Raw genomic sequence first — 21,622 nt, 5'->3', positions numbered from 1 at the left:
CAATGTTTCTGGCCAATTTTGAGAAAAATTTACAGTAAAAAAAAAACTGAGAAAACTGTGGGAATCTGTAGATTTTGTGTGAACTGGAGGGACTTAGTCATGTAACTTGGAGTTTAGAGGGCCACATAAAAAGCTACAGCGGGCCACATTTGGCCCACGGGCCTTGTGTTTGACGGCCGAAGCCGTTCACATAACATGAAAGCCGAGTACCTGGCAGGCTGCTGAGCGTCGTCCCCGGCTGCGCTGGACGACTTGGACAGGTCGTCCAGCGCCGTTTTGTACTCTTTGCAGCTGGGGGACAACAGAACCGAACAGCAGGTCAGCAACTCTGAGGTGGAGCAATCAAAGGGTAAAGGGGGTGAAAGGTCACCTGAGAGCGAAGGCGATGATGGAGCTCGGCTCACGCTCGCACACGGCGATTGGCACCCGCTCGTGTTCGTACATCAGGTAATGTTTATCTGGATCACTGAAACACACACACACACCGCCATCTCATTAAGCACTTCTCTATTAACTGCAGGGTTCACACACATTTCGATTCCAAAACGGCACATTTTACAAGAGATCAAATCTCATTCTTGTCCATTTTTATAGCAAAAATACAAAGTTCACAGTGGATATACAAAAAGATGGATGTCTGAACCCCTCTTCCAGCTCAGGAACCGACTCTGATACGACACTTACAACGGGATAGGGATGGGGTTGTAACTGTTGCCGGGCAGAAAGTTGGCCAGGATGGCTTTCATGGTGGATTTCTCCTTCACCTGGCTGTCAGTGGAGCCCAGCAGGTGGCCTTCAAACACATCTGGAAGGCCACAGATTCAAAACATGAAGAGCAGAAGCAGAAATGATAAAGAGAATGTGCAGGTCAGAGTGAATCTGTGAACCTTCTGGGATGCTGACAGAGTCCGGTTCACTGAAACTGGGTCCAGTTGTGGTGGAATCAGCTCCGGGGTCTCCAGGTGACGGAAGCAGGGACGAGGTGGTTGAGGGCAGTGGGCACAGGTGGCGGTCCTCTGATGAGAGAAAAACAGCAGCTTCACACAAAACACCACCTGCAGGAAACCTTTTATTAGGACAAAGAATGTGGAGGTTATTTGAACCCACCTTTCTCCCCATTCTGGACCACAGGGGACGGGTTCCGAGGGGAGGAGTCCAGAGCGCTCTGTAAAGCACAAAAACATGGAGGATTAGCAGCCAAAACACTGCAGCTGCCCACACTGGACAGGAAGCTCATGAGGGTCGGTCAGCTGAATAACACATGGTCTCATTTCAGATGCTTCCTGTCCGGTTTAGAAGGGAAGTGAGGAACCAGAGAGCTGGAATATGAAATACTACAACAAAATAAAAACTAGCTAGCTCGGTCAGGAAAAACTACAAAAAATGGTTCATTCATTAATAATCAGCTTTTTCATCAAACTATAGGAAACTGGATGCTTTCCAAGGTTAGAAGACACAGAGGAGGCGTGAGCAGCATTTCTACATCTCAGCACAAACTTCTGTGCTGCTAACCAGGCCTGATGGCTACAGCAGCTAGTGGTGTCTGAGCACAGCAGCGACGCCCACCTTGGTGTCGTCAGTGGTGTTGGGTCGGTGTCTGCCTGGACTCGGCGGGACAGACAGACGCTTCCTGCCCTTCTCCTGCTGGAACAGGTCCTGGAGTCTGCAGGAGAGAAAAAAAAAAACAATCAGGAGTTTTAATGAAGCACAAGATGCTTCAGTGTTTTTTTCTTGGGGCGCGGTCATAATCTGTGACGGCTACCAGGCTGAAAAAGGCCTGTGCAGTTTCAGGTCGGACTGGTTTTATTTTTTTATTGAACTGTTAGAAATTGAAATTTCCACTCCAGTGAATACTGGTAAATGCACTAAATGATTTGCACGTTTTCATCTCTGTGTAGAATCCTGGAGTTCCCATCTTCTCTGACTGGGAAGGGTTCAAATGGTTTGACCTTTGAACCCTTCCCATAGTGATGCTATCAACAATTGCTTCTCCACGGTGATTGCTGATGTTTTTCCACCTTGATTGGTTAGTGACTAGAGGCACCCACACACACACACACACACACACACACACACTTCTGCTCCAGATCAACAGACAACCATGTTGTGTTTTGATCTGACCATCGGTTCCTTTGATTAGGACAGTGGTGTTCAGACTTCTCCGCCAAAACTGGCAAATTTAAACTACTGGCAGGCCACAAAATGTATTAAATTAAAAATGCAAATATGAAATTATGAGTTTGTTTTTTTTAAGTTTAGCTTACTTGTGCAACAATAAACCAATTTTTTAATAAAATCTGTATATCATGAGATTCAACACAAAAACAGGCTTTGAACTGTTACCTTAGTACAAGAACTATAGACAACTTTCACATTTTTCCATTTTGTTGACCTTTTTTTCTCTCTCCATTTTTGACTTGAACGAAATTATTTCAAGGGCCACACATTGGACACCCCTGCATTAGCGGAACCTGCTACTGATTTACCCCAATCTGGAAGCTGTCAGACTAAACTTTACAGACGCTGAATATTTTATTTTCTACCACTCGGTGAAGACGTATGAAGCCGTTTCAGACATGCAGGGTGCATTACAGATCAGGTTCAACAGTCGGACTGAACTCGTCAGCTCCTACCTGCTGTTCCAGAACTGCAGCATCTCACACAGACTCTGCTTCTTCACCACCAGTGACTCCAGGACGACCTGCAGCTGCTGAGGGGAGTCCAGGCCGCACGACTGCAGGCGCCCCTGAAGCTTGTCGATCCAGCTGCGAAGCTCCGCCTCCTCCATCTGCCATCAGATACCAAACATGAGGCCGACCCGCACGGTCCAGACACTCTGGGAGCGGGACGGAGCACCATCACCTACATCCTTCTGAGCAAAGAGGTCCTCCATCTTTTCCTCCCGGGTCTTACTGAACGTGTCGGTCTTCAGGGAGGTGAGACGGTCGTCGATGGCCAGGTACACCTGGGCCACCCTGCAGAGGGAGAGGAGCGGTCAGAACAGTGCCTGGTCCGGTCCAGATGGGGTGGGAGTGGAACAGTGGAGTGACCAGAAGAACAGATCCACTCACTTCTGAGAGAAGTCCTTCAGGTCCTGCTGCAGGTTGGTTTTAGACGGGCCCAGATTCCTGATGAAGATCCTGGGACGAGGAAGACAGATCTCCAGCAGCCGGACGGAGGTGTAGCTGCACAAGTAAAGATTCATCGATTTACTGAAGGAGATGTAAATTCTGATGAATAAACGCTTCAACACAAGATTCTCCTCTACACTAATTTCTTCTTAAAGGGGCATTATTATATTTGTTCGTTCGTTTTTGTTCTGTTTTTATTGTCACTAATTGTAAATAGTTTGTCTTCTGCTCAAAGAGTCATGAACATTTTCTATTGATCCAACTCAGGTGAATTCTTCTGGACTAGAGTATTTTTTATAAAGTATTTATGTTGAAAGTTTGCCCTTACTGCACAGTATTTTATTCTTCATTTTGTTTTTCCATGTATTTTATATTTGTGTGCCTATTTGCTGTTATTGTCCATCACTCTGAAAAGAAATTTTACCATTGTGGGTCAATACAGGATTTTTCCATTACATTTTGCATTTTCCATGCATATAGTGTGATTTTACACCATAACAAGGTAACTATGTTACATTCACTTATACAAATACTGTATGTATAAAATAACCTATCAGGATGGTTGTACTGAGAAGTAGATTGTATAATGAGCTCAGCTGATGTTCAGTTCCACCAGGTGTTTGCTAATTGCTGCTGGCTAGTCTGAAGGACCCAAGTGGAGAACGGCTGCTCTGTGAGGCAGATGATCAGCTTGGGGACTGCAACTCCAAGAAGGAGTTTTGTAGAAATAGGCAGAGCGTTGTGATTTAATTTAATTTAATTTCCCCTTGGGATGAATAAGGTATTTTTGAATTTTAATTGAAAACAAATGGGGTTGCCAAAGTCTGGGGGTTGCCAAGTTTAGGCAACCCCAAATGGTTGCTATGGGAGATTCAAGGATTTCACAATCATGCATGGGGAAAAAAAAATCTAAGCAACACTCCAGGTATGTTTCTGATGAGGGAATAATAGTATTACATGATATAAAGTTTTAAAAAGTCAACTTTGCATAGTACCGCCCCTTTAAAAGGTGATATTCACGTTTATCTGCTGGAGGTCAGACAGCGGTGAACAAACGGAGACCAACCTGAAGGAAGCCACCATCTGGTTGTAGGAGAAGTACTGGTGGTAGTCTTTATGGATGGAGTGTCCGCAGGGCTCTGCATTGGCTCGTCTGGTATACTGGTGGCCGTAGAAGCGAAGCTCCAAGTATTTGGCGAAAGACATGGACCACGAGTCATTGGATAGAGGCACCACTGGAGTCACCTGCAGAGGGCAGTAGAGAGTTAACGGGGGAGGGAAAACAGCAGCAGAAGTGATTTCCCAGCAGCCCCAGCCTCATATGTGCCTCACCTGTTTGCACACACGGCACCATGAGTAGTTCAGAATGGTGTGCTGGTAGCCTGGGACGGGCGAGTCCAGCTCCTTCAGCACTATCTGCACGCAGCCGCTGCCATGCACAAAGCGGCGGACGTGATGCACCATGGGAGTCTCGCAGAACATGCTGGGACACTGGTACGACTGCCTGCAAAGCAAACATCCGTTGAAGCCAACGGACCCTGGAACCGGCTGCGGCCACTTTAAGCGAGTCTCACCTGAAGCAGTAGCGCTCCAGAAACACGCCCAGCGACAGGTCGTTCTTGCCGTAGAACTCCATGGTGACGATCCTGTTGGAAGACGCACACACTGAGTCTAAACAGCGATGGTTCTGACTCAGGACGTTCTGTGTGTGTGAGCAGCTTACCAGGGGCTGACGCAGGGGTTGGGCGCATTGTTGGACTGCAGGGAGGAGCTGCTGAACAGCACACACAGCCTCTGATGGTTGGTCGGGTTCAAACAGTCCAGCTAAGGAAAGAGAAGAGGAAACATCCATGAATCCTGCCATGCAGAGATGCTAAGCTAACTACTGAGACCTCTACCAGTAGTTCTTTGCTGACAGGAAGTGAGAAGCCTTCAGCTGACTTAAAACGCTGCTGCAAGAGTTTTGATGAAATTTTTAAAAAGCGAGATCATGTTTCTCCTATTTTAGCTTCTCTTCATTGGCTCCCTGTTAAATCCAGAATAGAATACAAGATTCTCCTTCTCACATAAAGCCCTTAATAATCAGCTCCATCACATATCAGAGACCTGACTGGTGTAGATGTTCCTAACAGAGGACTTTGCTCTCAGGCTGCAGGTTTACTGCTGGTTCCTAGAATTTAAAGATGTAGACTAGGAGACAGATCCTTTAGTTATCAGGCTCCTCTCCTGTGGAACCAGCTCGGTTTTAGTCAGACACCCTGAAAACTTTTAAGTTGACAAGGACGGCGGCTTTCTTTTATCTCTTTATAGAAGTTTGCTGCACTTCAAGAAGCAGCATTAAGTAATTTAGTAATGTCTACATAGCAGTAGTCATGACTTTAACTACTTGAAAGCAGAGATAATTAACAATTTGCCACCAGAGCAGATCGCTTCCTGCACCCTGCTCTGTGCCGTCTGAGTGCCGGTGTTTTATTAATATCAATTTGGTAGCTCAACTTATTTCATCGTGTTGTGATAAACACTTGTACTACGCCGACGGCATGCTTGCTAATGTGGGTAACCATGGCAACCAGTGAGCGTTTAAAGGCCAGCCCACCTTTTCTGCAGTCAATTTGCGTGTGCATCCGCTGTATTTACACAAAAACAAATTATCCCTCCATGGAAAGTACGTGTGATAGAATTTTGATAATTTAACTCATGTTTTGCCACCAAGCTTCATAACCGGTTAAAAATGGAAAACTGTGGTGTGGAGTGAAAGATGAAAAAGAGTCAAACAGCCTAAAAGGAAATGGTGGATAAAACAGGAAATGTCACATCACCAGTTTGGTAGTATTTAGGATATTAAAAACTAAAAACTAATTAATAATTATCTATTGACTGATATGAAACTTTTAAATCGTGAGATGTTTTACAGCCATGTCGTCCAGCTCTAGTTTTGAGCAGTGGAAAATGCAAAAAAACGAACAGATTCTGGAAAATCTCATGTTTTCCATTCTCAGGTTTTCCTTTACCTATCTAGGCCTAAACAGTAATTTTACAGATTTGTCCAGACTAGCTGAAGACAGTCCAGATGTAATTCAGGAAATCAGGATTTTCAGCAGGTTAAAGGAACTGGAGTGTTTTATCCATAAACTGTACCTTTGGGGTCCAGTTCACGTCGTTCTGTTTGCCCGTTTTCTCCTCCTCGCTGTCGGCCTTCCCGAGCGCCTTGACCGGGAAGTCTGGTGCCCGGTTCTGGCTGCTGCCGCCGGCAGCAGCAGGACCAGCAGAGCCAAACGTGTCGCTTGCTTCTTTCTGCCGGATCCGGCCGCCTTTTGCTCTGTAGTCGGCCAACATTCTGGCCAGGTCCTGGCTGCTGCTCAGGTGGTCCACGATGCGGGCGGTGGTGAGGCTGTGACAGGGCAGGACGTCGGCGGGTCTGGGCTGGGCGGTGCCGTAGGTCTGTCCGCTGGCCACGGAGGATGGAGCCGAGTCTTTGAGCAGCTGGCGTTTCCTGCGTCCGTCCAGCTCCTTCAGGTCCTTGTTGAGGAGAGGAGACAGGTAGACCTAGAGGAGAGACGAACACATACAAAGGGTAACAACAAACTAGAGAAGCTTCAGTTTCAATCCTGAGCTTTGAGTCAAGACAGCAGTACCTCTTCAGGGAAGTAGTCCCTGCTGGGGCAGTGCATGCCCCCCGGTGTGAGGAGGAATGGCTCTTTGAAAGTGATGAAGGGGGAAATGCACAGGATGATGTCCTTCAGCTCGTGCTTAAACACAGCAGAGATGGACTTGAGGCGGTCGTCGGAGGAGTCCACGTGTTCGGCGATGAACATCCCTGTGTCATCCTGCAAGGGGTCTCGGAATAGCTTAGGGGTGGGGGTGTCTGAGCGCTCCTCATCCTCCAAACCAAGTTCTCCCACTGTCTCCCCCTCAGAGGTGCCGACCAGAGTGTCCGAGCCGATTCCCTGCTCCTCCTCAACAAGGAACTGAGGACCAATGGATAGAGGAGGCGGCACAGGACTGGAGCATGGGGATGATGTCCTGGTCTCAGAGTTTCCAGCCTCCTCTTGGACGGAGAACAGAACCGGCTGGGGGTTTTGTATGACTCTGAGAATATCCATATCTTCAGTTTTAGTTGAAGACTCCAGAAAAGTTGCTTCTTCGGATTGTTCCCCTAACGTAGAGTTATCGCTCACTGCCGTTTTCTCCATGCTGTCTCCGTCCATCTCCTCATCGGCAGCAGAGCCCTCCAGGAGGCACGGGAAGGAGCCACTCTGGGGTAGGCTGGGCGGCATGGCGAACTCGTCCATGAGGAAGGAGATCTCTAGCTGAGAGTGGTAGGCAACGCACACCATCAGCATAATGATGTCTTTCACCCTGGCCAGCTCGTACTCTGAAGCGCCGCGCAGCTTGATGGAGCATCCCAGGTGAGGCGGGCAGCCGTCGAAGAACATCAGAGTCTTTGACTCGTCTGGAAACGGACAGAGAGGAATGACTACATGTCTGACAGATGGCGGCGGCGGCTGACAGAGGGTCTTACTGTTGGGCAGGGAGAAGGGCTGCATGTAGAACTTGTGGCAGGTTCCCAGGCGAGGTTTGGTGAGGAGCTGGTCCATGGACATCACCAGGTCCCCCTGGGTCATGTGACTCACTCGGTCCAAGACTTGCTACCATGGAGAAAGAAAAAGTTATCACTCCCTATTAATGAACCCATCAAGAACAAACTGGGATAGTCCTTTTGTCCAAAACATTCATTGCCATTATATTTCACTGTAGTTAGAAAAAAGAAACGGCTTTTTATGTTGAGCATTCAGGCTGTAACCACTGCAGTTTTCTGGCCAATCCCCGATCTTTAAAAAGCCTGACCTACCGATTCTTATTTTGGTCAATACTATTTGTTGTTGCTAAGGTAACAGTGGGGTGACAATAGTTAACTGTGCATATGCAGACAGGATCTGGTGGGCGGGTCTATCAGCCCCATCACTAAGCCCTCTCTCTTTCAGACCTTGGTACAGGTAGATAAAATTGGTTTCACATCCAAGTATAAGGTGATCACTAAGATTAAGAAAATCTGGGCCAGTTTGTTAATGTACCATTTTGAGGATAATGACATTTTGTTCAAGATTATAATCTGGAATAAGCACAGACAGCCATTTGTTTTACACTTTGCGTCATCCAGAGTGTCTGGACGTTTGTCTGTGATGCATGTAATGCATCGGTTTGACGCTATGAAGCCTGCACTGTACACAACCATCCTCTACTGCGGAGAGAAGTGCTGAGCTGAACTTCAACTATCTTTTAAAAATTAACCAGCAGATGTTCCCACACTCAGCAGTAGCAGTCAGGTTAGAACTACACTGATCACAGGACTTCTTCATCTTCTGTGCTTCTGCAGAGGACGTTAACCACCGGATGGCTGGGACATGTCCCACTGACCGATTTGACGTTGATGACCAGCGTGATGCCGTGCTCCAGCAGCATGTCTTGAGCGATACGCGACACCGTCTTCTCCACCAACACCAGGTTGGGGCGGACGTCTACAATCCGCTGAACGTAGTTTTTCAGGAACTCCCGTTCCTGTAGCAGAGGTGGCAATAACACCAGAGCTTTAGAGCAGAGGCGTGACCCGTGTGTCTTCGTGTCAGAGTAACCGCCTCACCTGGAGCACGATGGGCTCGATGCAGGTGAACTTGGTTTCTTCTCTGTACAGGTACTCGATGGAGCACTTCAACAGCAGAATCTTGGGGTTCTTGATAGAGGAGTTCATCTGATTACAGGTGAGAATTACACTTTAATAACAGCACTTTGACCACCAGAACCCTTTTCCTGCATTTGTGCTGGTGCAAAATGTTCAACAGTGGAAACTTTAGCCACACAGAAAATGCCTTTACCTTTTTGTGGGCGATGTTCTTGGTGCACAGGAAGCCGTTTACCATCTTGGAGTCAAACTTCCTGCCTCCAGGAATCTGAACCACAAAGATAGGTGAGATTTATTCAACCAATCATTTCACCTTTATTTTAATGGTCCCTTTCATACAACGGTGTGCAACACAAAGTGATTTACAGGATTAAAAAAAAAAAAAAAGACCAGTGCCCCACCGTGCCACATGGATGAAACCCCTAACAAACATGGCCAAATGCACCAAAAGAAATTACACCTGTTGAACATCAACACAGGAGCATTAAACTAAAGGAATTTCTACACCATGTGCAGACGAAACCAGAAGTTTACATATACTGAATCAAAAGAGAAACCCCTGTGTTTCTTACTGTCTGAAGTGAATCTATTAAGAACAGTCTGAAGACTTAAATGTCTAAGCTCACCTATCAGAACTATCCAGAGTTGTGACATCATCATCTGGGTTTTCCCTTGTTATTTAAAGAGACAGAAATTATGTATTTAAAGGAAGTTGTGAAACAATCCCCAAAATTGTTCTCGCTAAGTTTTCTGTCATTTAGCAAACAGAAATAATTTTGGTAATTCTACCCGACCTAAAAAGAAAAGTTTCAGAGAGAGAGAGAGAGAGAGACAGAGAGAGAGAAAGACAGAGATAGAGAGAGAAAGACAGAGAGAGAGAGAAAGACAGAGAGAGAGAGAGAAAGACAGAGAGAGAGAGAGAAAGACAGAAAAAAAGGTGTGTCTTTATTTGGTGTATGTAAACTTCTGGTTTCAACTGTATACACAAAACATCATAAATAAATAAACTATCAGATACATACAAATACTATTCAAAACAAAATTAAACAAATGTAGTGTGAATACTTCTAAATCTAAATGAAATATAAAAATGAATAAAAATTAGAAATTATTCATGAATAAATTAAAAATCAATCAAATTTTATTTGTATAGCACATTTCAGCAGCAAGGCATTTCAAAGTGCTTTACATCATTAAAAACAAAATCAGAGTATTATATATATGTATTAGCAATACTAGTTAGATAACTATATCTTATGGTTGTAATAAGAGGATAAAACGGCTCAAATGAAAATGTTCATGGAAAAATATTCAATAAATTCCTCATTTATAAACACTGTTAAACATAAAAACTAAATAAATTTTGAATCATAAACTTGTGTATATACAAATTTAGGTAAAAGCTAAATTAAATTAAACATGTCTTCAGTTTCCTTTCAAACTGTTTTCAGGAAGCACATCCTGAAAACAGGATACTGATTCACCATTCAGCTAAATCTGATTTTCCAGGATGGTAAATCAGGTCTTGAATTTACCATTCTGGTTCTCTGCTCCAAGATGTGACTCCATCATATGTTTTTACTTACTTTAAAAACTGAAACTAGAAGACCTGAGCGTCATGAGAGCTCACTCAGTTCAAACTTCTCAGCTAATCCCAGTGAACCACTGGGAGCTTTGGAAAACAACTGACAGACTGTCCAAACTCACTCTTCCCAAACTCGTCTGACCTTCTTGATGTGCACAAACTGCCGGATGTCCATGTCGTCGTCACAGTTGCGAACGTCGGGCCGGACCGTCTGGACCACCTGCCGAACCACGGGAACGATGATGTCCCTCCAGGACAGAGACAGAGACTCGCTGTAGAGAAGCTGCTGCAGCAGCGCCATCATGTGGCTGTGGTTGGCAGAGCTGAACAGATCAGGCAGATTATTTGTCAGTCACTACATCCATGAAGGAAAAGCAAAAAACTGATCATTTTCAGAGAACAGCATTGACTACAAGAACAGCCAGAAACACATCCAAGAACAGTGTGTCATGTTGTAATGAATTCCCGAAGGCAGAGTTTCAGAAAGAGCAGGAGTTTATAAAGAGACACAGGCCCAATTTCAAAGTGTTAAATCGCAATTAAAATTTTCCTTTAAGTCATATCTGATATTGCTTAACTCTGTGTTATGAAATAGCACTATGTGCCTGGAAAATATTCATGGATGTGATCTACCTGCAAATAGAAAACATTTTTTCAAACACCATAAAAGGTTATTTGAAGTAAATCCATCCATCAAGACAATGAATCTAGTTTATTTGCTACAGCCTACAAGTCATGAGTGTTTAAAAAGAGCAAACCAATCTGTTCTGAGTCACTTTTTACGCAACTAGTGCTAGTATGTGGACTGTTCATAAAAGCACAATCTACTTAAATATACTGTCTTCTTGATTTTACAGACCACATGAGCACCTTCAGGACCAAATGCACAAGAAGCCCTGATTTGAATCTCAGCTTCTCACAGCAATCATGAGCCACAGACACACACGGCTCTCCACTCACAGCAGCCTCTCCATGGCCATCTTCTCCCCGTTCTCCTCTCTGAGCTGATCCAGAGAGCTGTGGTGCCAGCCCAGCGGCGTGAACAGCATTTCTTTGGCCTTCTCCTCCACGCGACGGTTGAACAGAGACTCTGCGACAAAGACAGCAGCTCAGAAAGAGGAAGAGTTCTGTGGAGCCGCTCTGGTGACACAACGCGACTGCGGCATGAGGAAGTGCCGAGTTCCTACCTTTGATGAAGGCATCACTGATGATGATGTTCTGCCCTCCGTCCTCCGAAATGAGAAACTCGGCTGGAAGAGTGTGCACAACAAAATTAATGGAACTGAATGCATTAGGGATCATTTCAAAAAATAAAAAGTGAGTATGCACTATATGCAAAGCATCAGTGTGCTGCGCTAGAGGGAAAGCAGGAAAACGATGGTGGGGAAAAAAAATTTCTCCCAACACATTCTCGACTAGAAAAGTTATACTATATTCAGCAACGTTTTAGACAGTATGCAACTTTCAAAAAAGTATGATTCTGACTAATTTGTTGAAACTCTCACTATGCCGGGTCAGTATAATGCGAGACAGACAATCTATGAAAAGTTCAGGCTCCCCTGCCTTCTCCTACAGTACTGCTGTCATCTGAACAAATACACTGCTCCATCAGGAACAACCAATCAGAGCCAGGAGGAGGGTCTTAGCACTATCAATCATGTACACGCCATTCACAGCCTCCCCTTTGCTCTCTGCTAAGCTACAGCTGGTTCACCACAACATAGCCTGTCGTGAATGCTAAGGCTAGTTAGCATGGCTATCCCTGACTGTGAATTAACATCTTTTCTGGAATCTTAAGTTGTTTTTCCGCCGTTAGCACATTTAGCATCACAAACACAAAGTTGACTGACAGCTCTAAGCCCCTCCCCTCCTGGTTCTGATTGGTTGTTTTTAACCAGTAACGGAGCATTTCTTCAGAAGGCAATAGCAGCTCAGGAAGGAGGTGAAGCAGACCAATCTTTTTACAGATTATCTCTCTCATATCAGACTGTCACAATACAGTGAGAGTTTTGGCAAATTTGTTAAAATTGCTTTTTTTTTAAAGGTTCCTTATTTTGTTTTTAGTTCGTTGAAAAAAATTTGAGGAGGTTTTCCGGCGTTGTTGCCCAAGTTCCTTTTTTGGGGGCGGGCTTCTTGCTTTTTTTGTTTTTTTCCTTGTTGTTGTTACCACCGTTTTCGGTTTTTCATTTTTTTGTTTGGGCTTCTAATGAGCTATCATTGGATCCAGGTATGTTAAACCAGGGAGAGAACTAAAACATGCAGGACGCCGGCCCTCCAGGACCCAATTTGGACACCACTGATCTACAGAATCCATGTAGAAGATCTTTAAACATATCTTCCTACCTTTCTGGTCTGCAGGAGGTGGCACATGTGGGTACTTGGACTGCTTCTTGATGTGAAAATTCACGTTGTTCTGCTCCATGTTGAGGTTGATGGAGGCGGCAGAGTCGCTGTCCACCGCTGAATGGAAGCTGCTGACCGACGTCCTCTTGCTGGGGCTGGCAGAATCTGGACACAGACGGGTTTTAATACACACACCACCACTCTAAGCCTCACCACACTGTCATGTGTCATGCCTACTTGGCACGGTGTAGTCAGACTCGTAGGTTAGCTGCTCTGTGTCGCTGTCGTCAAACTTGATGTCCTTGAACCAGGACGGCTCCGACTGTCCCTCGATGGAGTTGATACTGTCGCTGTCTGGAGAGGGCGTTTCTGAGAACTCTGTGCTCTGGTACAGATGGAGAGACGATAAGCGTCCTGGAGGAAAAAAACATTTCAGCCATTTCTATTCCTGTGTGTCGAGGAAATGGGCTCCTACCTGCAGGGGGCGATAAAGGGCGTACTCATCTCTGAACAGCTGGTCGTGGTGAGTGACACAGTCAAGCCAGCGACCATCTACTAATGCCTGGCCTATTGCAATAGCCTGGGCCCTGCAGACACACACACACACACACATATTACAGTTTAAGTGTTTCTGTTCTCACATTAGTTGGAGAGATGACAGAAAGCCTTAAACGTTCCTACGCTCAACGACATGCTACCTGGTGGAGATGGTACCATTCCTCAGGAGCCAGTTAACAAGTTCCTTTCCCACAATGCAGTTGGGGTAGGTCCTCAGCCAGTATCTGTGGTCCTGGAACTCCATCCCTGTGTTGTTGTGGCAGATCTTCTTCCATAGCTCCTTGAGCTGGGAAGAGTCCTGGAACAAACATAGTTTCTGTGATGTCAGACGTCATGAGGAAACGTTTTGAATAATTTGATGCCGTTCCTTAGCAGTACCCCTAAACCCAGCCAGAACACTGTTTGGGATTTAAACCACCAGCTTATTTAACTAGGACATCATCCAGCGAGGTCATGTTCTCATCTGTGAGCTCCATTAAGTCTTCAATGGGAGGGGATTATGAGCCGTCAGTATCTTACCCGAGGTAGATCATTTCTTCATCTATGTCTTGTATAGTTATCAAGACATAGATGATATGTCTTGATATATCATCAAGACATATCATGGAGGCTGAATAGGATTAAGGCAAATACACATTTTTCCATCATAACAGAGCATTACTTTAAACATAATAATTTAACCTTTGAACTGAGCATCTATTTATGCAGAAGTCACAAGTTATTTACAACAAACACAGTCTGCGAAAATAACCTTCTGTGATGCAGAAGGATGTGATGATTTGGCCATAAGTATGGGTTGCCAGGGAGACCATCTGAAGAGATAATAATGCAGCAGGAAATTCTATAAACTAAGGTTCAGATGAACTGTTTGCATTTTTCATTTTAACATAATTTGAAAGTCCAGGATTTACACAAATGTAAGATGTTTAGATGTCATCTAGGTTAGGTAAGGTACTGAGTGATCATAACACATCCACATAACCCCACTTTAAAAAAAAAAAATCCAAACTATCCCATTAAGCACATGGTCTTCTCATTTCAACTGAGAAAGATTTCCTTGAAAAGCCCATTAAGGCTCACAGGGTGAATAGTCTGACAGAAAAGTATACTAGGGCCAAAAGTCCAGACTATGGGCCCGCAGTGGAGACCATATGCAGCCTCAGATGCAGTTAGTTCTCTCATTTTGACACTGAACTTCACTATGAGCTGCTAAAACAACAGGATGACAGAGACGTTTAGGCCAAATCACACACCAGCAGGATCTTCCTCTCCTCCTCACTGTGGTCAAGCTTGGTGCCGCTCTTGGTGCCGGCCATGGCCCGGCTGGTGGGCGGACTGACCGAGCTGTCGTAGGCCGGAACCAGGGTGGATCCGGACCGGTCCAGTGGTAGGTTGGTCACACTCGCCGACCTGAGAACGACAAAAAACGAGTTCATAAAAACACCAGCTACAGGTTGGTAAAAAGCAAACATTATTGATCACTGGAATGTCTGATGTCATTTCCTCTCCAAGAAATTGTTTTACAGACATGAGCACTGTACATAAAGGGAAGATAATACAATGGGCCGATGCTCGTCAAGTCTGATAACTTGGTTAGATACCTGAGTAACTGCATCAACTGGTACAACACAAATAATTTATGAAATTTTAATTCAAAATGCACAGATTTATAAGGTAATAACTGAAAAACAGACAGAAGCAGATACTGATACTGTAGTCTATGCAAGTGGATCACCAGCTAAGTTGTCACCAGCAGTATGAGTCCAACAACTGTAAAACATAATACACACCTATGCACTGCTGATACAGAATGTCTACTTAAATATCACAGCAATGCCCTGTTAATAGCAATTCTTCATTTCATGTTACTTCCTGCATGTGCTCTGTCTGGACGAATGAAGGTTGACTGCACGTACAGTTCTCAAAACAATTGACATCTTGTTGTAATTGATATTAGAAAAAAAATAAATATTCAAAGATACTCTTTTGAGTCAGTATCAATACAAAATGAACCAATCACATTTGGAGAAATTGAAGCGTTTCTTCTGGACTACAATAATGACAGGACCGTCAGGAATTCCTGAAACAGCATTCAAAGAAAGTCAAGGAGTCCATCCAGGTGGAATGACTATTTTCTGTTATTTGGGAACTTCTGAATTACACACTGCACTGTTTAGCTCATCACTACACACTATACAACACAAGGCAAACGGCTCGATTTAGTCAGGAAGTGCTCATAAGGTCGGTTGTTTTGAAAACACTGGATATCGTTTGCAACAGAGGAATGAGCTAAAGTTCAGAAAATGAGGACCTGATGTAAAGAAACAAGTTTTCTTTTAGCAGAACCACAAACAACCCAAAGGAGCAAATGACTGACCTCTTCCTCGCTGGTGACTTCCCCACATCCTCTGGCAGGGTAGAGAGTCTGGAGGCGAGGCCGCTGCTCTGAGGCTCCTGGTGAATCATGCTAATGACAGACAGAGTGGTTTATTCTCCCTTTCAACTGTTTTATTTACGACAGTTTTACAAGTCACATCAGATTTATAAGCTGTACATCTGAGCAAAGAGGAAAGTTATAGGAGCTAGAGCGCATCAGCCCTGAATGTTGAGGCCGATGTGGGGGGGAAAAAAATGAAGAAAAACCAACAAGACTCACTTCTTTCTCATCCCAATAGGAGTTTTTCTATGTCAACAAGAAAGAGAGGGAAGTTAGCAGGGAAAGTCGACAGAAAGCAAAACAGCAAGAGAAGAAAAGAGGGTCAAGGAGAGCATGCAGTACAGGTAGAGTTAGAATGGATTCCTTTTTAATTATGTTACGTAAAGCACCAAAAGATTAGCTACAGAGCTTTGTGATTTATCATAATTCAAATGTTTTCTTTATGGTTGAGTCAGGCTGACATGAACCCAGCTCTGTAGCAGGATTATTCTCACCACTAGTCTGAGACAGACACAAACAATAAACAGCTGCATCCCACTCCAAACACTGACCTAATTAAAGTAGAATATTCTCCAAAACCTCATTTATTTCAATAACAACATAGAAAAATGTATATTATGTACCATAGAGAGATACATTTCAAATACTTTTTTTAACATTAACTTTAAAAAACTGGACGTTTCTCAGAAAACTCGACGGTCTTACGCCAGACCAATAAACACAAGAATGTTATGGCTTTCCCTACACAATCATGGGAAAGACGGCCGACTTGACAACATCCTTAAGGAGACAAGTCACAAAAAGACATTTTTAAACTAAGCTTGTTGCACAGTGTCCAAGAACTGTATAAAGCATTTTTTATTGAAAGTTGAGTTTATGTGCTATAAATCTGTATCATATTAGTTTCACTTTTTGCATTTAACTATGGAAATAAATTAACTTTTCAGTAATATTCTATTTTACCAAGATTAATCCTTTAAGCATAGCCTGTCCAACACTAAATGAGGTGTGAAGCTCAAAGTTTAGACTGAGTGAGGAACTCATGAAGAGCTTTTATCAGTGTCCAACTGGAACTCTTTGGAAATGTGTCAGATTTCTCGTGTTTTCCGAGTGTGTTCACCTTTGCCAGGTCAGGTCTTCCTCGAGGAAGATGTTCCGGCTGGCTTTGCGTCCTCCCACAGGTGTCCGAGGCTCGCTGGGTTCCAGCACGCACACAGAGCAGGGAGAGTCCGACAAGGCACTCAGGTCCTCGCCGATGGAGCTGGAGTCTGCAGAGTGAGTGTAGCTTAGCGCTAGCTTCCGACAGTACGTGCAAGCCCGCAGGTCTCCTGCACCGGGAGAGGGGGGAAAAAAGCTCAAATGAAATAACCAAAGACGTGAGAAAAAGCACTAACAACAATTTATTGATCTAAAAAAGATCAAATTGTTCAAATCATGTCAGGCAATATGGATGAAAGACGAAGATGTTGCTCACCTGTGTAACCCATGAACTTTCCAGGGATCTCCTGGTTACAGCAGCGGCTGCAGAAGATCTGGCCACACAATCTGCAGTGGTGTCTGCGGCGGAAGGTGGTGAACTTCTCGTTGCAGTCGTAGCATTCCTTACACTGGCTGTCGGGCATCCAGTACTGTTTCAGATCACTGTCCTGAAGGTGAACAACATGAGGCGTAGCTTAGAATTCTGTCACATTAAAAACGATTTCTGCTTTTCGTGATCCGCTTAATCACAGTTAAGGGTAGGATAAACCTAACTCTTCCGTCATGTGATGGTGAAATATCGTCTTTACTGCACAGATATTGACAGAGATGTCTCTGACCAAATACAGGTACATTGGAAGACTGACCGCTACAGGAGATCCTTCCTGCCTACCACATCAACATCCACAATGACTCTCTGAAGATGCTTTGATTGCATGAGTTATGACCACATTAAATTCCTCTTGGGATAAATACAATGTTTTTGAATTGAACTGCAATGTCTGTGGAAAGAGCTTTATAAATAGATTCATTCACCAACTCTGAAAGTTGAGGGAACATATTTTACCATGGATAGTAGTGTAACAACCACAACTTTCTTCCATAAATTAGAAGTTAATGTTTATATACATCTCTTTCAAGACATCTAGGAGCAAAAGGGAGGTGAGGAAAAAAGGAAACCATGTTTGCGGACACCCCGAGTGTCAGCGGTTCTGTTGGGTTCGGTACCTGGCTCTTTCCCTCCATGATCTCCTTCAGCCTCTTCAGTGCGGTGCGAAGTTGTACAGCAGTGCGAGGGTCGTGACTGCTGAGAGATGCATCAGACTTCCTGCTGCCATCTGGAATCAGGCAAGAAATTATTCAGAAATCGACAAATAAAATGAAATGCTTTCATTATTAGTAAGATCTTTGCTGGTGCATTGTCAACATTTTGAATATATTTAATCTGTAATCACAATGCAGTAAGTGATGAGCAAAAAATAATTGACAATGCACTTTAACACCTGGTGATGAGCTTTCCTAAAAATTACAAAAGGAAACAAAATATGAAAAGCAAGAGTTTCCATAGACTGGATAAGCACGTAGAGTCAAAGTGTTAGCTTTAAAAATCAAAACAATACAGTTAGTTCCCATGTTAAGAAAAAGAAACTTTAAGACAAACCACACTAGTAGAAAGCTTTGTAGTAAGTGCAAATGTCAGACACACTCCATGCACTCAAACACACACACAACCTAAAGGCATCTTAGTAAATCCACACAGTGCAGAAAAGCCTCACCTGGCCAATCCACTGCAATTAAAAAAACAAAAAAAAAAAAAAAAAAAGATATGAGATGTTACAACCTGGACCGCCATCTTTCAATACTTTTCAAACTAACCATCATTCATACTGCTTTAGTTGCTCTCATCCAGTGCAATGCTGTCATTGCTCATCTCTGAACTGCTGTTGATATTTTCCTACTGTTGAGCTTCCAGCTCAGTGTCACAAACAGCCAACCGGCCAGCAGGGTCAGTCTCTATGTGGGCCTCTCCAAGCTTCCAGGTCCATGACAGAGGAAGCAGGTAGGACTCGCATGCACAGAAATACAACAGTCAACTTGTGTTTGACACAACGGAGCAGGAGCTGGAAATTGTTGAAAGAGCCTTTGCAAAAGCAGTAGGAAGACTGCAAAAGCAATTTAGAGATGAAAAAGAAAATGGAAAGGAGCGGAGAAATTAGAAACATGTCGCAAAAGGAAAAAAATCTTTAAAATGGAAAGAGCAATGGCAATACAAGCACTATGCAACGTGTGTTTGTCATGTCATCAGCTCATCTACAAAGACATCACCTCAGTGTGTCAGTTCTGACAGGGTAGAGAAGATGTTTATGTAGGAAAAGGCTGGATTCTATGTCCTGCAAACACACGCACACCTCCAAATTGCACCCAGGTTTTTCCTGAGCTGGTACAGGGGACACCGAAGGGAGTACATACTTTCTTAGCCGTCACAGAAAGAGTCAGAGCATCATACACCAATGAGGAGAAAGAAGAGAACAATGCATACAATTCTTCTGTTAGTTTATACATCACTGAATGGCAAAGCACCAAAATACATTAAAGGTCTGCTGTTGTTAAAACAAGCATTTTGATGATGGCATCTGACAAAATGCTTATTGTTTGTTTCATAATTGATGATCGTTTGATGTTTTTGTGACGTAAAGCAGTTTGAACTGCCTTGGTGCTGAAATGTGCTGTCCAAATAAATTGACTTGCTTTTTATCTCTCTGCCAGTCTGAATGACAAACATGTGATTAAAACCTTAACTTTTAAATAGTTTCTTACATCTCTGGTAGGTTCTCTGAATTCATTTCAAACACACCACTGATACTGAAAAGCGACAGTGTCCCAACCTTGAAGCACTCAGGAGGATGCGTTCGCTGACAGAAAATAAAACAAGTTGTCATCTGGCATTGAAGCTGGGGAAAGAATCGGCCAAAGCAGGTCACCAGCCAACTTCTTGGTGCAACATCAGAGATCAGAGTACTTATTAGTTGCTAATCTGATCTGATTCAATGCTGCAGTTTTTGAGGCAGCCCAACATGCCTTGTTGGGCTGCCAACAAGGCTGCCAACATGCCTTGTTGGGCTGCCAACAAGGCTGCCAACATGCCTTGTTGGGCTGCCAACAAGGCTGCCAACATGCCTTGTTGGGCTGCATGAAGAAACCTTTTGGATTCTTCATGCATGCTTCTGATGCGACACACCAAGGTTTCCTCATAGAGTGTGCTGACAGAACGGGTGTAGAAGTGGAGCACAGCTTCACCAGATCATACATGGGGCCTGACTTAGATTTTCAGGTCAAAGTACAGAACTCAAGCCAAGTTGGAGCTCTTTAGCATGCATCAGTTTAGAGGTCGGAAACATTTGGACTTTTTATTTTCTCTGCCCCTATTTTGAAACTCTGGTAGACATAGTCTCTACGTTTCTGTCGTCTTTGGGACCTGAGCAGAATGTTCTTAGACTGTACTTTAGCATCATACTCTTTAGTTAAGATTAGAACCCTTATGATCCGAGAAAGACTAAAGAAAACAGACATTTTAGCCACTGTCTTCCTGCTTGCTGTCCAAACATCCCAGCTAACATTAACCACAGACTAAAATTAATGTGCGTTAAATGTCAAACTGACTTTTTCTTCCAGTTTTTACCTGTCAACACTCATCTTTTTTTCCAACAACTGATTGTTTAAAAATTAGAAATGGTATACCTGATCAAAACTATGATCAGGTGTATATACTCTGAAGGTGCATTTTAAAACTTCACACAAAAACCAGGAACCTGAACAACTAACATGAACATTCTCTATAAAAGCGTATATAGAGAATGAAAAAGAAATCTTCAATAAGGCAAAAAAATATTCTTGGGATGGATCTATAAAGCAGGACTGACCAAAGCCTAGAAGACTACAGAAAGGCACAGTGTTATCAGTGGTTCTGATTAGCTCAACAACGCCAGGTCAGCAGCATAAAGGCTTTAAAGAACAGCTAAACCAATCAATAACAGTGTGACACACAAAAATTCAATCACATTTCTTGTTTTTCTTCCATTTACCATACAGGAGAGTGCAAAGTATTTACAAAAGCAAATGGCAAACTTGCACATTTTCTGATGTCAGAAACCAAAGATGTGTGGGGTTAAGAAAAAGAACTCACAAAATCTTTTCGAAACATTTTTCTGCTGCAGGAGAAAAAAAACCCCAATAAAAAATAACCTAATCTCTGATTTGTATGTGTGTGTGTTTTACCAGAGACAGTAGACGTGCGTCTGAGGATGTCAGGATGCTGCTTCTGGTGTGTCCTCGAGTTGTGCACAGAGTGGGAAGGACTGGAGGACAAGCTCCGTCTCTCTGCCTGCCGCCGAGGGGGTGGGACGTCCGCCTTCTCCGAAACTGTGACCACGGGACGGCCCTCTTCTGCACACAGACAACACACACAACGTCACAAAAGACAGAAGACAGGCAGAGAAAAGGCGTTCTACCCTGATGTACAGTCACGTTTGTGGGCCAGGTGAGAAGAAGAATTTCCTTCCGTTTGCATCCTGCAGGGTTCCTACGCTTTTTAAAAACATTTCAGACTAAAAGATTCCTGGAGTTCCAAGTGATTCTTTGGCGAAGTTGTAAAATTTAAAAACAAACATTTTCTTTAAAAAAAAAAAAGAGATATTTCAGGTTTCAAATATCAATCTGCATAACTGATGGATGGATAGTTGCAAATTTGTGGAAATCGGCAATGATAAAAAATATTTATTTATATATTGATTCATAATTGTGAAATAATTGCAAAATAATAATGGAGACTGAATAATGGATGAAGCAATTAAACTGTGTTAAGAACAACTTTGTTTTACATGAGACTCCTCCCCTTTCTCTCCCTCAGTGAC

At 43.6% G+C, this 21,622-nt stretch overlaps 1 protein-coding gene across 1 annotated transcript in view; it reads right to left on the bottom strand.

Moving 5' to 3' along the window:
• The window catches only part of LOC103149945 (1-phosphatidylinositol 3-phosphate 5-kinase-like), a 38,789-nt gene that overhangs the window by 13,630 nt on the left and 3,537 nt on the right, over window positions 1–21,622 (bottom strand). Inside the window, exons 3-35 of the mRNA XM_016680279.1 lie at window positions 20,988–21,155; window positions 18,488–18,499; window positions 17,940–18,049; window positions 17,209–17,380; window positions 16,855–17,062; window positions 15,675–15,764; window positions 14,551–14,707; window positions 13,438–13,595; window positions 13,215–13,326; window positions 12,977–13,124; window positions 12,740–12,904; window positions 11,584–11,646; window positions 11,357–11,486; window positions 10,539–10,719; window positions 9,005–9,079; window positions 8,773–8,880; window positions 8,550–8,690; window positions 7,654–7,780; window positions 6,767–7,584; window positions 6,270–6,677; window positions 4,855–4,955; window positions 4,706–4,777; window positions 4,464–4,635; window positions 4,198–4,376; window positions 3,072–3,185; window positions 2,867–2,975; window positions 2,634–2,788; window positions 1,567–1,663; window positions 1,108–1,165; window positions 888–1,016; window positions 685–805; window positions 371–466; window positions 211–291 (exon numbers count right to left, since the gene is read on the bottom strand). Coding sequence (XP_016535765.1) covers window positions 211–291; window positions 371–466; window positions 685–805; window positions 888–1,016; window positions 1,108–1,165; window positions 1,567–1,663; window positions 2,634–2,788; window positions 2,867–2,975; window positions 3,072–3,185; window positions 4,198–4,376; window positions 4,464–4,635; window positions 4,706–4,777; window positions 4,855–4,955; window positions 6,270–6,677; window positions 6,767–7,584; window positions 7,654–7,780; window positions 8,550–8,690; window positions 8,773–8,880; window positions 9,005–9,079; window positions 10,539–10,719; window positions 11,357–11,486; window positions 11,584–11,646; window positions 12,740–12,904; window positions 12,977–13,124; window positions 13,215–13,326; window positions 13,438–13,595; window positions 14,551–14,707; window positions 15,675–15,764; window positions 16,855–17,062; window positions 17,209–17,380; window positions 17,940–18,049; window positions 18,488–18,499; window positions 20,988–21,155 — 5,035 coding nt within the window. The remainder of the gene's footprint in view (window positions 1–210; window positions 292–370; window positions 467–684; window positions 806–887; window positions 1,017–1,107; window positions 1,166–1,566; window positions 1,664–2,633; window positions 2,789–2,866; window positions 2,976–3,071; window positions 3,186–4,197; window positions 4,377–4,463; window positions 4,636–4,705; window positions 4,778–4,854; window positions 4,956–6,269; window positions 6,678–6,766; window positions 7,585–7,653; window positions 7,781–8,549; window positions 8,691–8,772; window positions 8,881–9,004; window positions 9,080–10,538; window positions 10,720–11,356; window positions 11,487–11,583; window positions 11,647–12,739; window positions 12,905–12,976; window positions 13,125–13,214; window positions 13,327–13,437; window positions 13,596–14,550; window positions 14,708–15,674; window positions 15,765–16,854; window positions 17,063–17,208; window positions 17,381–17,939; window positions 18,050–18,487; window positions 18,500–20,987; window positions 21,156–21,622) is intronic.

This window comes from Poecilia formosa, unplaced genomic scaffold (genome assembly GCF_000485575.1).
Source record: "Poecilia formosa unplaced genomic scaffold, Poecilia_formosa-5.1.2 Scaffold239, whole genome shotgun sequence".
NCBI classification, from domain to species: domain Eukaryota; kingdom Metazoa; phylum Chordata; class Actinopteri; order Cyprinodontiformes; family Poeciliidae; genus Poecilia; species Poecilia formosa.
This window is presented reverse-complemented; position numbering and strand designations above follow the sequence as displayed.